This window comes from Eschscholzia californica, unplaced genomic scaffold (assembly GCF_041429995.1).
Source record: "Eschscholzia californica isolate CP2 unplaced genomic scaffold, dmEscCali1.0.p SCAF_4, whole genome shotgun sequence".
NCBI lineage: Eukaryota > Viridiplantae > Streptophyta > Magnoliopsida > Ranunculales > Papaveraceae > Eschscholzia > Eschscholzia californica.
The window spans coordinates 12,764,528-12,781,244 of record NW_028238461.1 but is presented as its reverse complement, the minus strand read 5'-3'; the positions used below and the strand labels follow the sequence as shown (position 1 = coordinate 12,781,244).

Genomic DNA, 16,717 nt, shown 5'->3' with positions numbered 1-16,717 from the left:
CGGGTATAATTCAACCATTTTCTTAGAAAGAACAAAGCAATTAGCCTATGACTCCTGATAGTCTTGTTAGATCGCAGCGAATTTTGCCCTTTCCAAATAAAGGGGCGGGCGGGCGTGCATGTAATTATACTAGCACTTGTTACTTTGGCATAAAACTCCTAACAAATAAATTGTTAATTTTCCATGACCGACATTTCATCTCAATCATACAAATCATACCTACCATTCTTCATATCATTATTAATGGCAGAATCCTATTATTTTTTATTCCTTTAAAAAAAGTATACAAATGATGAATAATTTTGACATCAAAATTAATGATTGTGAGAGTTGAGTGAGAGAACATCATATCCTCATAGTGAAATGCCTAAGAAGAATAAGTCAAATGTTTCAAACAAAGTCATAATTGTTATGTTTCAAACAAAGTTATAATTGTCGTTAATCTGACTACAAATTTCTATACGATGACAAGACACTTTCAACAAAAAAAAATAATAGAATGACAAGGCATAACAAAATTTTGAATAGTTCGGATAAACTTCACCTGATTATACCTATTAAATTATATGCATCAAGTGAGAAACATAAACTATTTCACCAAAACAAAAAGTGAGAAACATAAACAGTAATGTATGCATATCGGTCTCATAATGCTTACTAAGCTTTTTAACCAGAGGAAAAATAAAGAGAATAAAAGTAGCATGTGGTTTTTGGACCTATTAGGGTTTGCTACAAAGATGTTGAGGGGTCTGTTTGAAGAGTGAGACTGTGAGAATGGACCATTTTGAAAGACGTCAGCCTTGGTAAGAGGTGACTCCTATTAGAGTTTGTAACTTTGTATAATGAAATATGTAGAAACTTCAAATATTCTTCAACCCAAAAATGGAAAGGAAAAATTATTCCATGGATTTTCAATAACTAAGTACTTATTATTTAAAAACAAATATTATGACTTTAAGAATAATAATATCTCAATCCCAAACAAAATTTAACATTTGACAGCTCAAACTAAAGTCGGTTCACAAAAAATTCTCTCTTTAACGTAATTTATAGTGAAAGAAGAATTGGGATTGACAAAAAAAACTAAGATCTCGGGATAATGATGGATGTTTTAGATTAATATTTGTGAAACTAGTGAACTGTTAATTACTATTTGTAAATGATTATCCTGCTAGATGAATATATCTTTTATAAAGCTTCTGATTTCATGTAAGTTTTTCAAATAATACAATTATGGTTATGTCCTTCACAATGGAGCCTACAAAAAAAAAAGACATTTTAAGTGCTTATGATGAAAGGAAATGGGTCATGTTTTAAGTTGAATGTAAAGAGAGATACTCATTCACCCAATAACAATAGATAATTTAATTCAAGGATACTATACATCAATTTAGAAAGGTTTCTCTTTCAATAACAAAAAATTTAGAAAGGTTTCTTTTATAATATAGTTATTTCCAACTTTAAATAAATATTAAAGAAAAGTTTAAATGAAAAGATGCCCAAATAACTAAATTATCTGTTCAGTGGTCTTTACACTATCTCACCTCACTTGCAAAATTAAATCCAAAGGTAAGGCTCTCCTTATTAATTAACCGTCGTCCCGCCAACCATTAGTAGTCTAGATGGTCAGTGCATATACTCTGTAATGCATAGGTCCCAGGTTCGATCCCATGGAAGTGCAAATCCAGGAATATTGAACTTGGGTATAAATAAAGTAGTTTATGTAGGCTTTAGGTCATTTCATTCGTCAGGTTATAGGCCATTTAATTCGTCAGGCTCTAGGCTCAGTAGTATTTCGGCAGTTATTGTGCTTATCACATCGTCTCGATGTATCAACGCCTTGTAACGACTAACGTAGATCGTAGTCGATTTCTCAAAAAAGAAAAAAAATAAAAATAAACCGTCGTCCCCTACCAAAACTAACATTTAATTATCTCAAAACTATATATTAGAGCAACAAAAAATACTATACAAATGCAGTCACTAATAAAAGAAGAAATAATGCATCAAAAACCTAAAATCTAAACCCTAATAAGAAGAAAACCACTAAAAAAACAATTATTTTCATAAGAAGAAAACCACTAAAAAAATACAATTTTTTTAACACATAATTATGTTGTTAACAAGACAATCAAATTTTTTTCATAATTCCATTTTTACCTTTATATGTTGACAAAATATATAAATATGTTGTTATAAATTGTTCACAACATATATAATTGTGTTGTTATAAAATATTGACAACATGTGTAATAATGTCCTAACGTGTTATAAAATGTTGACAAGAGTTGTCCTGATTTGTTATAAAATGTTGACAACATATATAATTATGTTGTGAACAACATAAAACAACGTATATAATTATGTTGCGAACAACGTATATAAAACATTAGCTAAAATATTATTTGTCCGTTAATTGGTATGTCAAATACGCATACCATTTTAATTTTTGTAAAAGACAGATCAAAAAATTCTTTAGTCTAAATATTTCTGTCGAAAGCAAAACAAAAAATGCAGAAACCATTTCTTTCTTCATAAGACAAATCGAAAAATGTTTTAGCCAAATGTTAGTGTCAATTTGTGTTTGTCAAATGCAAAAGACAACTGCGAAACATATTTGCAAAACAATTTTTGAACAAAAACGAATTTGTTTAGAAATTTACAAAATTGTTGAGAGCAAACTGAGATTTGTTCAGAACGTTGATTTTGACAGAAAAATTCATTTCGGGGGAAAATGTACTTTTACAAAATGGTTTTTTTTTTCTTTTACAATATTATTCATGTTTGGACCTAATTTCCTATTGTTTTCCAAATTTTGGGTTTTATATTTATCCTCCCAACAATCCGTGTTGTGGTGTGACATAAAAATGCGAAGACATTTAATATTTCCACTACAAACACAATTTCTATTATAATTTCTTTCGACTAGTCGTAGACAGAGAAATTAAATTACCACAAAAGAAAACCACATAAATAACGAAGAAAAGACTCGTGGAGTGAGGCTCCACAGAAATATTCTTTCTTTTTTAAGGTTATAAAGGTATATAGACCAGATATCGAATTTCATATCAAATTGTACGTTTTTTTTTTTGTTGAAATCGATTTTTTTGTTATTTGAAAAAGAAAGAGAGTTGTATATCTCAATAATAATCAATTACTCAAATGTGATAAGAAGGTAGGGGCCAGAAGTACTATATGAGAAAGCAGGTGCCTAGATGAGAAAACATCCGGTGGTGGAGCTAGCAATAGGACATCTTTAATATCTTCTCATGATTCATCACGATTTGTCTGAAATTAGTTCAATTATTCTGATGGTGGATGGAGTCTTTGATGTCGCATTTAATTTCTGAGGGGCCGAAAATAAGTTGTCGGTGTAAAACCTAGTTCGAAATGCCCCGTCCATAGTGCTCGTGGACATTTGAAACCCGACTCAGGCCCACCCCACGAAAGGTCACTTGGCTACTGGACACGAACCGAATTCAGAGTCTAACCCTTATCACCTTAGTGCCTTGCCTAGGGCTTGCAGAATAAATCTGCCCGAATGATAGGCCGAAGAGTCTTACCTATTTGTAGGTTTGGCAAATTAATTAGCCCCAGTTGGTTTTGGAAGATGTTGTTTCTCTATGAAATTTTACATTTGACCTATTTCTTTGGTTTATTATTCTTCCAAAGATACCCTTGATTAACATATGGTAAATGATTTGACCTAATAACCTAATAGTCCTTTAGCCTGCCAAATTTGGTAATCATGTGAGGGTAATGATACTAATGAACAACTAATTTTAGTTTTTACCCGACCCAACCCACCCAATAATCCTAGAGTTTGCTATCCGAGTCGACACGTTGACTAACCTACTACCAATCGGTACCTGAACGATTTGTTTCTCACTCCTAGACCCATCTCGTTGAAGCGCATATGGCACATAAAAAAAAAAATCAATTTCGGTGAGACTTGATCTAAATTGTAGTTTAGATCCAAGTGGGTTCAGCATTTCTTCTCTAAGATGTGTTCATTTCCACTAGTTCTATGAAATTGATTCTATAGATAGAGAAACAAAGAAGTGAGAAACTAGCTTGTGTGTTTAGAACCAAACTATTTGCACACAGAAAGAGAAGCTGCCAAACACATCCTTATCTTTCACTCGTTTATGGTGAAAAAAACAAGTAAAAGCTCATAAATATGGAAGATTGGAATCTTTATTTTCTACTTCTATATATTCATGAATGTAAAAGAAAAGTAACTGGTTAAATAATTGAGGGTTTCAGTTGAAATCTTCTTTGATGCATTATTTTTCTGATCCAAATTGTTCTTTATTTGCCCATTCAAAAAAGAGAATCATAAAAGTGTCATTGAAGTGTTGTTCAGAGAAGCACAAATTTGGTCCTACCAAGATATGTAAGAATATTGTTAGAGAGAAAGAGAAAAAGTAGTAACAAGATGGCATTGTATTGGGAATCTTGAGATTGTTTGTGTTGTTTTTCCAATGAAGAGGATGAACTTGGACCTTCATGTTCTTATAATCCTCTAAAGTACAAAGTGAAGGTGGCGAAATTATGAGTACATCGTTTACAAGGACATAAACTGAACCCAATCTTTGTGTCGATTCAGGGTTTTCATTTTTATAGTTTGTTTAGGGTTAAGTTTGTTTTACGATCCTGGGACTGGGTACCATAACATACGGAGTAGTTTTTACAACTCGTCTACAATTCTCTGTAATAGTTTGTCTCGAGTTAATCTCTAACGGTTTTTAAAGCAGTTTCATTATAGTTACACACGTATTCAATGTTTACGATTTATAAATATCATCTGATGTAAATGATGATTTATGACACGACATACATTCTTAACGTACATGCCACTGCAATGTGATGGGACACAATCCGATATGGGACTTGTAGAAAGATTTTTTTTGGTTGTTGAAAAGGCCAGTAGAACGATTTGAGGATTAAGTTTTGAGATTCGTAAAAACAACGACATGGTTCCTTCTTTACACATAAGTTTGCAAATGTAGAGATCTTGTCATATCTGTAAATCTAGCACTACTCTTTTGAAGGGCTTCTGATATGTGATAATTTGAAATACATCAAATTTTAAAGCCTTTTTCTTCCTGTATTCCAATTAGGCCCTAAACTATGACTATTTTTTTTTTTTTTTGAAGCCACGGGAATCGATTTCCATTCATAAGTGATATAAAATCACATTTGTTTACATGGATGAAATTGTTATTTCTCTCTTCCAACTTCATGAGAGTTGCATACCTTTAAATGCAAAGTACTTCGTGAATAAGAAAGAAATTAGACTAGACTCTGACGAAGAAAGATAGAAAAAAAATAAAAGGATCCTAAAGATCACAAATGAAAAGACCCTAAAGGTCAACAAAACAACTGATAATACAAAAAAGAAAATACTAATCAAACATCCCCGTTAAATTCGCCGGAAAACCGCTTTTGTCGCCGGAAAACTGTCACCATTGCCGGAAAACTGCCGTCATAACCGGAAAAGCCACCGTCATCTCCGAAAAGCCGCCACCATCATAGAAGAACCTCCAATATAATAGTACTAAATATAGATAATTTCTTCCAAAATTCCTTTTGGCCTCTTCGGGAAGCACTTGATTATGCCTAATTAGACCAAACGATTGCAATGGAAACCAAATTTGTTCCCACAAACACAGAATCATCAAATCGAACCACCAAGAGAATCTGCTAATTCATAGATCCGCCATGACTGTTCTCTAAACCACCAACAACTGTTCATTTTCCGGTCAAGATCTAATCCAATTTCCATCACGAAGGACAGCGATAGATCTATAGTCGCCACTTCTTCTCCGAAAGAATGAAAAATGTTTGACTCCATTAGATCTTTATCAACCTGCAAATCAACTTCCCAACACAAACAGCGAAAGGAAGAAGATAAAGAAAACCGTTGTTCAAAACAAGATACAGTAAAACCTTCAAACTTCGTGAGTCAAAAGTGATTAGGATCAAACTTTGTGAACACAAAATACTGGAATAAGGTTATGGATCGTCGGTCGATTTAGCCGAATAAAAGGGGAAGAAACTAAAAAGGAGAAAGAAAAGAAATAGTAAAGCTAATAGAGGAAGATCCGGCGAAGGAGACCCTTCGCCGGAAACTATTTTTTCTTGTCTTTTGTTTTCCTTAAAATCAAGTCTGAGCCCCTTTTGGAGTGCTCTATTATTTGAGTTAGATAGCCGAGCTCCCTAATTTGTTGACCCGGAAGACTGGGCCGGTCCAATATTGGCACCATTTCACTTGGGTCCACCTTATAGGCACACAAGGGACGCCTACAAAATTTCCTATTAGTCCAGTAGCATTGTAGAAGCAGCCCAAGAACTAAGAAAAATTTCATGGGCACACATCATTTTTGTTTTTGAGAAATCGACTACGATCTACGTTAGTCGTTACAAGGCATTGATACATCATAAAGATGTGATGAGCACGATAACCACCTAATTTAAACCATAATGAAATAGGGCTAAAACCCGACAAATTTATTATATTATTTACTATATATTGCCTAAATTACATGAGATATCTTGATGGCAAACTGCTTATACCGAAATTCGATCCCACGATCTCATGGGCTTAAGAGGGGGTGTCCAACCGCTACACCAAAGAGTGATGGACCATTTTTTTTCTTTTTGAAGCTAATCATTTTTGTTATATGCATCCTTAAGAACAATGTGAGTGCATATAAATCTCCACAATTTAGGAAACCAACAAATGAAATAGACCCTAACAACAAAAAACCAAAATCGAATCAATGTTATGGATTTGTCATGATCTAAATTGACTTGTGTCGAAATGCTTGAGTTTCTCTTTTGGACTTTTTTTTATCCGATTGTTGACTGCAACTACACCAATAACATATAACATATATTAACACCATCCATGTAAAAAAAAATCAACTAATTTATTGCCATTACATGAGTATTGTAGTTTGCTAGGTGGTGGTGGTGGTGGTGAAAGTGAAGACGAGGGGTTAAAGACAATTAATAGTAAGAGGTTTATTCTTCCACCCTCGAGATTAGGGGTGGCAATGGGTACCCGTTTATCCGAGAACCGTATCGACCCCGAGTCTTAATGGGTAAGTTCTGGGTATAGGTTTTAGATCCATTAAAGAAATCGGGTCTTAAATGGGTATACCCGATAGGACCCGATTAGGAGGCGGGTCCTTATCGGGTATATATATCCGCCGGGTACCCGACGGGTAATGGGTACCCGAGATAATACAAAAAACTACCCTCGATTATATAAAATTCTTGTACGTCAGGGTTTTTCTCACCAATTCACCAAGTTGTGAAATTTCTCAAATCCTCTTTTCCTTGGTTGAAAGCTAATTTATACAACACAAAGATGAGTGAGTTAATATAACATAAAAGTTCATTTCTTCTTTCTTGATTCCCCTAATCTCTAATCTCTTATACTCATCAACTATTGTACCCGGGATATTTGCTTATTTAAGGATTTATGTCGTTTATGATATTTTTTTCACTAGATTCATGCAAATTCTTCTACTTTAAGAAATATTTGATATACTCTTGTGAATACCCAATGAGTACCCGATACCCGATGAGTACCCAAAAATTTTAAAGGTTCCGGTTCTGGATCCTTTGATTAAAGTATCGGTACCGGAACCGTCAAGAACCGAAACCGTTACAATTTATAGGTTCCGGTTCTGGATAGTTAAATACCCGAACCGGAACCGATCCGTTGACACCCCTACTCGAGATCAAAAGATCGAAGCACGCTGACAATTAAAAAAAATTGTGTCCTTTAACCTAATGGACTCTCTTTAACAACAAAAAAAAAAAAACCTAATCGACTCAGATATCCGACGACATAGTAGAGGTGGGCCGAAAGTTAAAGGGCTTGCGTCTAAAGCCTAGGTCATCTCCTCCTTTCTGCAAATTCTAGGGTTTATGGCGAAGTGAAGGGAGAAAACAATGGCTGCTAACTATGCTAGACGAGCTTTCCTAAGCTCATCTTCTTCATCCGCTAAAACTTCATTTCTGAACAGATGCAGCAGTAAAACACCATCCTTTGGTTCCAGTGAAGGAGTTAAGTTGGGTGGATTTGCTTCTACTAAGCCAACTTCTTCCTCTCGTTTTTCTTCATTTAAATCTCCTTTCACCTCAAGGTACCTATTCTTTTTGTTTATTCTTGATCATGAAAATGTTGATCTTTATATACCCATAAGAAAGTTTGAATTTTTTTTGCTTATTGTTGGGTAATTATTTGATTTAGCTATTAATTGTGTAAAAACAAGGTAAATCATGAAACCCCTTTTTAAATTTGATATTAGTTTTCATATCTGTAAAGAGAGATTTACATAGTTAGGGTTTTGTAGTTATGGTTGTGGATCTAGCATTACATAGTTTGTTAGGAAAGTCTGAGAGTGGAATCATAGTTCATGTTGGTTTAAGCATTTCCAATGATTTCTTTGAAATTTGTGTATGAGTTTTATGCTCCAGAGTAAGACTTCTCGTGAGCAAAAAATCATTTTTTTAGATCTTGAAGTGGAATAAGCACTTTCCGGATCGTGAAGTAATTGTTTATCAGATCATCTATTAGTTTATGAGGGTAATTGATGTTATCATGCTGCTAATTATGTAGGATTCCTGTGGAGTTGGGTTGTACTCAATCTTTGATGCCTTTGCATAGTGCTACTGCTTCGGCATTGCTCACATCGAAGCTCTCTTTAAAAGCTGGGAACTGGGGCTGGCTTTCGGAAGGTGGGTACCTTGTTTCTTTCTATATTTCTTCATTCATATATTTGTGGTTAAGTTCGCAAATTCTTCCATGCCAACTTCAAACAGATAATCATTCTGTTGTTCCTTTGGCGAAAAATTATGTGATAATCCTTTATGGTTTTGTTTTAGAAATTTAGAATTTTATCTTGTGTGCAAGTACGATGTAATGTATCAGTCGTCACACACTTCGGTGTAATATCTATATATATATATATATATATACATAGAGAGAGAGAGAGAGAGAGAGAGAGAGAGAGAGAGAGAGAGAGTTTTTGATCCTTCGATGTCGACTCTTCCTCATTACAAAGCACAATTAACCAAGTGTTGGACTGTTCAACTAGAAATAGGAAACACGAGCCGGGTTTAGATCGTTGTGAGACGGTTTGCTTTTCCCTACTGATGACAATGACACAATAGTAGTGGGACCTAGTACAAAAGGAACCATTGAGTCACACAACTAGTCATTGTGCTTGGTTGAAAGCTAGTGGCACAGGGCTAATTTATGCCGGATTATCACTGGACGCCTCTTACTTAGAATCCAGGCTAAAGACGCAGACTCGCCCGCCTTCTCATTGCGTACCTGCAGTAGGGGCCTTTGGGCCTCCCGAAGGCACGTGTCAAGGGCCTACCCCTAACGACGGATGAGTCGCGCTACCCATGCCGAATTCACCTTTCCCGTGACCCTCATTCTTCTTGGGGTGTTTGCGTTTCAATTGAAGTAGCGGCCTAGCGCCTTTTGAGTATGAGTAGAGCTTCTAGGTGGCACACTGTTAAAGCCAAACAGAAGAGTAAAAGGAAGGTTGGGTGGGCTTGTGGGAAGATGCTTCCCGGCCTCGAATAGGAGATGGGCCTAGCAGTATATAGAATTAGCCAGATCGCCTGAAGCATGAAGAGAAACACCTTTTTTCCTGAAGGCCTGGGGAGTTAAGCAAGTTCCTTTTGGATCAGATTTTATGTAGCCCTTGATAAATAACAAACCCTTTTTTAACAATTAGAGAAAACGCCAATTCTAGTTCTTACTTGACATCATTATGATTATACCAGATCGATAAGTTTTTGTCTGGCAATCTTATATCTTCAACTATTCTCATATGTATATTGCTCCTTCTTGATGTTTGTGGCTTTGTTCTGCATTAAATTTTATACTGCCTCCATATCATTATACATCCAACTGAAATTATTGCTTACAGTCCATTTCAAAGGTGACCAGTCTTTTGAAATTTTCCATACGGACCATTTAGGAATCCTACAAACATCACTAATAATAGTTGAGCTCAATCAAATCATACAGAACACCATAAACTGGTTATGGTATATATTTTGCATCATTAGCTCTAGACCGAACAGAAGTTCACTCAAGACTGGCAACATCTAGATCATCATTTCATTTGTTCTCTTCCTATACTTTTGACAGGGAATGGGGGTCCCATGAGTATTACGTAGGTTGACTAGTGTCGATAAGCATCTTTCTCTCTGCTAGCAAATATTTTCAGGTGGTTTTCGATTTTGCTCGTTCTTTAATCGTTTTCTACTATACCTTGTCTTCAAACGAACTATGAAGTGTTATCATTTTCTAGACTCCAAATATGTTATATGAAATACACCCAGTGTTCTTTGCCATTTTATTTTGGTTGTCTAAATATGATGAATTAGCTGCTGTTTACTACGGAATTCATGAACCGAAAATATAATATTGGGACGTGACGTTGTTTTCTTCTGTGTAACAGAGTTTGCAACACCACTATAACATGGCCAGTGAACTTAAAGACCTGAAGTAGAAGACATCGTCAACCAGATAATCAGGAGAACATCATCTCTGTTGTTCGTCTGTCATCTCGACTAATTTACTTCCAACTTCAAACAACGAAAGCTCAAAACTAGAGGATTCAATTTTGTGATCAGTAGCTATTTGTTTAATCTTCACAATTTTATGGTTCCCATTCCAGTCAAATATACATTATCAAAGTTTTCTTCAACTTGAGCACGATATTAATTTTCTCAAATTTTCATTTCTAAATTGTTGGCGATGTTATCCTTGAATTCTCATTTATGGAACTTATGTTTTGCAGTTCCACTCTGATTTCAGCAGAAATTGTGTCATGGTAGACGGCTGAAGTAGAAAACTTGGGTCCTTCAGCCGAAGATTTTGAAGTTTTAGTTCGAAATGACACGACAAAAATGTATTTTTTTTATCTGTTGGGCCATGAGAACCACCCAAGTACCCAACCATATATTTATTTCACCAAAACAAAATGCTTCCATTTCACATTTTTGAGTCATTACCATATCAAATCTTCAAGCATAAGGTACTTCAATACATTATTAGAAACAAAATGAACACCAACAACAACTTCATGAAGCCCTACTCAACCAAATCACACAAAAAAAAATCCATAATCATTCCAAGGGCAAAAAATCACTAAATATTTTGGTATTTCTTCGAATTCTTTTAAAACTCAACTACGAATAAAAAAAAAGTATTAATCCTGTCACAAACGTTCCGACAAGTTGAGAACCAACAATATTGGTTAAGAGTCACTCGACAAGCTCATTAATACTTGACGTCTTGGTTTCATTCGGAATTTTCTGAACTTTGATTCTTTCATGACTATTGTACAAATCTTGGTGAATAAAAGAAGCGTATTTGAGAGATTCCATTTACTATGGTGTCCCACCATCCATAACAAACCATTAAACTTGAACATGAAAAAATTCACTTGGTCTTAAAAAATTTCAGGGATGATTTTTAGACGAAGGACATGTTTGCCATTAATGTAAAAGTACTAAGAAATGTGACCGTTGTCATAGCTTTTCAGAAATCCCAAATTTTAAATTCCTTCTCTCTTTCTCAACGTTCTCATATAGAAGAATTTTAGTTACCGTTACAATTAACGGCACTCTCACGTAAAACCCTCCATCAACAATCAAATCTTCACACCACAATCAGGTCTTTCTCTCTCTACCCTTCTCTCTCTTATTTCCTCTCTCAAGAAATCAAGAACTTAGGGTTTCTGCAACCTAAATCCGAGTTTTGGCATCTACCCTTTCTTGATTTTTCAAATTCATCAACTTGGGTTGAGGAAAATTCTTTATAATTTTTTACAGCAAAGAAGATAAAGAAGAACCTCTCTTCTGGGTTTTCTTGAATTTGGTAAGAGTAATGGCGGCATTAGCTCCAGGAATTCTAGTGAAGCTTCTTAATGGAATGAACACAGGACTTAAAGCAACTAGTGAACATAGAAATTCATTATTACAGGTAACTGATATTGTTCCAGCTGATCTTGATGAAAAGAATCTATGGCCTAAACATGGGTTTTATATAAAAGTATCTGATTCTTCTCATTCAATTTATGCTAGTCTTCCTTTTGAACAAGATGATCTTGTTCTTAGTAACAAAATTCAACTTGGGCAGTTCATATATGTTGATAGATTAGAACCAGGATCACCTGTTCCAATCATCAAAGGGACTAAACCAGTTCCTGGTCGACACCCATTAATGGGTACCCCTGAACCTTTAATGGGTTTAAGAGATAAAGGAGAAAAACAAAAACTTTCTTCTCATAGAAGAGGTTCTTGGGGAGCTGTTAATAATGGGGAAGATCATGTTTCTTCTTCTCCAATGGTTGTGAAACCAATTCCTTTAGTTTTCGATCCAACTACACCTATAAAAGATAGAACAAGTTCGGGGAAAGTTGGGATTCATTTCCCCAATTCTCCATTAAGCAAAGGAAGAATGATGAGAGATGGAAAGTCTAGTCTTTCTTTTAGATCATCTGTAAGCGGTGGACTTCTTTCGAAGATGGCGAATTCAAGAGGAGAAAGCCCTATAATGGTGAGGAAAAGTTGTATTGCTCCTTCATCCACATCGAAGCTTCCTAGGAGCCAGAGCGTTTGCGAACGAGAACCAAGAATCCCGAGAAGTCCCTTCAACCAAAGTGTAGGTACATTCTTCTTTTTGCAGAATTCAGTATTTTAATGGAGTAATTATTAGTTGTTCGAAGTAATTACCGAGGTTGAATTGTATACACGAATCGCCTTTAGTCAATTCTATAAACTGGGTTTTGCAGGAGAAGAAGTGTACCACTCCGCCACCGAGATTAAGAAGTACCCGAATAGGAACCTCGATCAATTTTGCAGGGGATGCACCAAATTTAGCGAACTCGAAACAGGAGTCTCAGTTCAGTAATCCAACAACCTCGAAGAAAAGCATCAGTTTTCCAATGTCCTTGCCTGGAAAACTAAGTACCCTTGGAAAGGTAATTTTAGCATTTTAGATCCCAATCTTCATAGTTCGATATGATTACTGTTCATATTCAGTAGTTTTAACTTTTAAGCTTCTATATTTACACAGGAAGCAGTACTACAAAGAGATGAAACTCAAAAAATTGCATTACAAGCACTAAGAGATGCCTCAGCCACTGAAACTGTAGTTCGAGCACTCAAGTATGGGTTTCTCTTTTCGGATGTTTTAATTTCAACGAATAAACAACAAAATTTCGTTTTACTTTGATGAAGATGATAATGCATTATCTTAACTTGGTTATATTACTTGCAGGATGTTTTCGGACTTGAGCAATAATGCTAGACCAGATGCTCCATCTTCGTGTTTTGATCAGTTCTTGGATTTTCATTCCCATATTGTGCAAGCAGTAAGTGATATGGAGTCTATTCAAGCAGCTACGGCAACGATTCAGAAATCGGATTCTGAAAAACGAGAAAATGCGAAGAAGAAATCTGAAGAGGAATCTTCGATTCTACATGAAATAATGCATAACTCGATTGATCAAAACCACCGGCACTCAGAAGCAAACACATCAAAGAGAAGATTGTCATTGTGTAAATCAGTGTCGGCCAACCCGGAGAAGAATGATGCTAAGACGAACATCCTGAAGCAACTAAAATCGAATGTGATTTTGAAGAATTCCGAGAAGAAAGGGGTAGTAGCAATACCAACTCCAAAGGAACCTTATTCAAGCCACTCTGAGAACGATGAGAATCGAAAACCAGTAGTTATAAGCAGCTTCAGCAATACAATCATATTAGGTAAACAGATCGAAAAAGAAGCTGGAAAATGGTTTATGAACTTTTTAGAAGAAGCTTTGGAAACTGGTTTGAAGAAACCCTTAAAAGGAAGTAGTACTATTAATGATGTTCAGAAAGTTCCTCAGTCTCTTATGATCAAAGTTATCAATTGGGTAGAAGTAAACCAGTATGATTCTAATAAGAAGCCTCTTCACCCTAAAGCAGCACAAGTGACTAGAAAGTTACGGATCAAAGTGAAGAATCCTGAAAAAATTTGAATAGAATTGAGATCGTATAATCGTTTGTTTGACCATTGTGTTTGGTTTTGTTATTGTTTGTTCTTCGTTTTTGTATTGCCTCTCCTTAGTATACGTCAATGTATAAGATTTTTATACAATTTCTTATTAAATAAACAAAGATCAGATCAGCTTGTATTCCAAGTACGACAATCATTATCTTCTTTTTAAATTTCGGTCACTTGTTTTCTTTATACCCATTGTTTCGTTTTGCTTAGAAGAACTCCTAAATTTAAACATAATGCCGATTATGTTACTTCCCCCATAGACTTGTGAGATAAAGATAAAAACTGATTTGAAGGGCAATAGATTTTATTGATGAGCTAGTGATTAACACGGAAATAAAATGACAAAATGGTAAGCAAAAGCTATAACCTCATACGTCTTTTCCCTAATAACCAACTCCGAAGAAGGGTTTTACTTACAAGTTACAGCAAGAAAAGAAAACCTGCTTTTTAGTTTTCGTTATTTTGTTGAAGGAATTCAAGGTCCTTCATTTGTAGCTTTACGGCTTCTTTCGTTATAGCCTTTGGCTCTTGATAATTGAGTTCATCCCCACCTTCGGCAACTTTCTTTGCCTTTTCTCTAACAATTCTATCTATTTCGGTATGCCCAACGGAAGGAAAAACCGCATTAAGAATGACACGAAGTAACCGTTCATCCTCTTCTTCAATGGGGTCTCTACTAAAGCAACAAACGTAGATAGCTTCAAGAGCTTTCTCGGCCCGGGCCTCCATGGGTATAGTTTGAACTGTCACCTTCTGTTTTGACCGTCTCTGCAATTAAAAGGTGTTCCGATATAAATTCTCAAATGCTGGACTAGATATCACAATCTAAATATTCTACGTATTAAAAAACTGGTATAAAACTCTGAACTCACAAACCTCTCTTGCTTCATTCATGATGGCAACAAAGGTTTCCTCTTCAAATTCAATGTCGTTAGAAAGGCTAAGTCTGGCAACTCCCTCAAGAATTTCCTCAGTCTTCAAAAGACCAGCACCAACCGCAGCTAACCAACAGCATAGTAGGACATATAATGGTTCCCCAGCCTACCCAAAAATGCAATAATCCAGTAAGGCACCACAAAGATTTAAGTCAAAAGCTTAATCAAAATGCACGGTGGCATGTGAGAATAGTCCTGCGTGGACATTAACCAATAATTTCATCTTCACTCGTAGCCAATCGTGGACATTAACCAATAATGGCATCTTCACTCGTAGCCAATTGTTTTGACTTAGATGTCCACAAACTTAACACGGTGTCAAAGCTAGTTCTACAGTATAGGCCCAAGGGACGCAATGCTCCACATCACCCAACAAAAAGACACATGTTAAGCTCAATATAACGCCATATGTGAGGGGGCGTGTGAGACTAGTCCCTAATGGACAAAGGATAATCTCATAATCAATAATATAATGTCTAGGTCTTCTCAACTAATAGTCAGTCGGTTTTGAGTTGGATACCCACAAACCTAAATTTACTTGGTAGAGCTTAATTTTAGCACTTATCATTGAGTTTTAAGATTTCAATAAGAATGTTTAGATCATATTGTAAAATAGAATTCCTCAGCAAACATTGTTTAGATGCAATAAGACATGAAGCTCAAACTTCACCGATATAGTAATAAATTTATACACATAAGAAATTCCATTAACTAAGTTCACAAACAAACAATAGATAAGAATTGGACCAATTTTTGTTCTTAAAGCAAACAAGAAACTAAAAGAAATCCCAAAATCTGAATTACCTTTCCGCGACGATCTTGGAACTCATAAAAAGCCCTAGAATCCATAACAGTACATTTCTTTCCTACCCTTCTTCTAAATTCAGCAAAATCAACAATATCATCACCAACACCTCCTTCATCAATAAAAATCCTAGCTAGTAAACCAATAACAGGAAGAGAACCAATAACTTTGTTAACAAACCCAGGAAGAGAACTGGGTGTTTCCATATAAGATTTAACAGATAAGACTCCATTATTGGTAGTCCCATTTCTTCTACAACAATTATTGGGGTCTTTATAGATATGGTGAAAATGTAAGAGAGAGATTGAAGTGGGTTTTGATGTGGTAGTGGAAAAGTAACAGAGGTTTGAAGTGATTTTCAAGTGTGGGTTGTGGTTGGATTTGGAAGAGAGAAGAGAAGATGAAGTGGTGGAAGTCATAACCACCATTGTTGTGGAAGTTAATCCAGTTCTGTTTTAGTAGAGTTGGTCTCTTTTATATGTGTGGTTGTGATTGTGGGTGTGGATGACTAGGATGTATAAAGGTGTGATTGGTTATGAGTACTAAATAGAACCACTTTACCTAGACAGAATTGGAACCAATAATAAAACACAAGGAGGCCATTTTTATCCATGATTGATAAGGGTAAAATTGGAACCCTGGTCTATCAAGTAGAACTTAGAAGACATAAAAGATAACATTTTGTCCTTGAGCTCAAGCTTGTAACGTGAAACTTTCCATAGTTTTCTAATGTAAAGGCCGTGAGTCCGTAACTAATGTAAAATCATGTATGTAGAATTTTATTTGTCAAACATTCTGAACTCCGAAAAGGTCTAGGGCCAATCTCTAGGCTTGAGGTTTGGAAGCCGAAACATAGTTTTGTTTAGACGCTTGACC

The 16,717-nt window shown here is 35.4% G+C and overlaps 3 protein-coding genes across 4 annotated transcripts; 2 read left to right on the top strand and 1 right to left on the bottom strand.

Annotated features, from left to right (window-relative positions):
- Nucleotides 1-6,928: 6,928 nt before the first annotated feature.
- On the top strand, nt 6,929-10,849 carry LOC147542822 (uncharacterized). Of its 2 annotated transcripts, none has more exons than XM_086637031.1 (4): nt 6,929-7,055; nt 7,762-8,162; nt 8,639-8,757; nt 10,503-10,849. In XM_086637031.1, exons 2-4 carry the CDS (start codon nt 7,969-7,971, stop codon nt 10,520-10,522), a joined length of 333 nt encoding a protein of 110 aa, XP_086493157.1. In that variant the 5' UTR covers nt 6,929-7,055; nt 7,762-7,968; the 3' UTR covers nt 10,523-10,849. The 2 variants fall into 2 exon arrangements, with proteins under 2 accessions (XP_086493157.1, XP_086493156.1); XM_086637030.1 differs by lacking the exon at nt 6,929-7,055 and adding an exon at nt 10,190-10,268 and having other exon boundaries at nt 7,765-8,162.
- Nucleotides 10,850-11,494: 645 nt separating this feature from the next.
- On the top strand, nt 11,495-14,237 carry LOC147542821 (dicer-like protein (DUF936)). The gene is made up of 4 exons (XM_086634825.1): nt 11,495-12,712; nt 12,843-13,031; nt 13,127-13,218; nt 13,331-14,237. Exons 1-4 carry the CDS (start codon nt 11,936-11,938, stop codon nt 14,073-14,075), a joined length of 1,803 nt encoding a protein of 600 aa, XP_086490951.1. The 5' UTR covers nt 11,495-11,935; the 3' UTR covers nt 14,076-14,237.
- Nucleotides 14,238-14,384: 147 nt separating this feature from the next.
- On the bottom strand, nt 14,385-16,532 carry PDE329 (calcium homeostasis regulator). The gene is made up of 3 exons (XM_086634826.1): nt 15,841-16,532; nt 14,978-15,142; nt 14,385-14,869 (listed from the first exon to the last, which is right to left on the bottom strand). The coding sequence occupies exons 1-3, from the start codon at nt 16,267-16,269 to the stop codon at nt 14,549-14,551; spliced, it is 915 nt and encodes a 304-aa protein (XP_086490952.1). The 5' UTR covers nt 16,270-16,532; the 3' UTR covers nt 14,385-14,548.
- Nucleotides 16,533-16,717: the final 185 nt, after the last annotated feature.

Excerpts from the sequence above, each read along its gene's own strand:
- LOC147542821 (XM_086634825.1), top strand. The coding sequence starts at position 11,936 with ATGGCGGCATTAGCTCCAGGAATTCTAGTGAAGCTTCTTAATGGAATG. Across the intron at positions 13,032-13,126 it reads AACTAAGTACCCTTGGAAAG|GAAGCAGTACTACAAAGAGA; the intron begins GTAATTTTAGCA and ends ATATTTACACAG. Across the intron at positions 13,219-13,330 it reads ACTGTAGTTCGAGCACTCAA|GATGTTTTCGGACTTGAGCA; the intron begins GTATGGGTTTCT and ends TATTACTTGCAG.
- PDE329 (XM_086634826.1), bottom strand. The coding sequence starts at position 16,269 with ATGGTGGTTATGACTTCCACCACTTCATCTTCTCTTCTCTCTTCCAAA. Across the intron at positions 15,143-15,840 it reads TCCAAGATCGTCGCGGAAAG|GCTGGGGAACCATTATATGT; the intron begins GTAATTCAGATT and ends ATTTTTGGGTAG. Across the intron at positions 14,870-14,977 it reads TCATGAATGAAGCAAGAGAG|AGACGGTCAAAACAGAAGGT; the intron begins GTTTGTGAGTTC and ends TTTTAATTGCAG.
- LOC147542822 (XM_086637030.1), top strand. The coding sequence starts at position 7,969 with ATGGCTGCTAACTATGCTAGACGAGCTTTCCTAAGCTCATCTTCTTCA. Across the intron at positions 8,163-8,638 it reads AAATCTCCTTTCACCTCAAG|GATTCCTGTGGAGTTGGGTT; the intron begins GTACCTATTCTT and ends CTAATTATGTAG. Across the intron at positions 8,758-10,189 it reads CTGGGGCTGGCTTTCGGAAG|GGAATGGGGGTCCCATGAGT; the intron begins GTGGGTACCTTG and ends TACTTTTGACAG.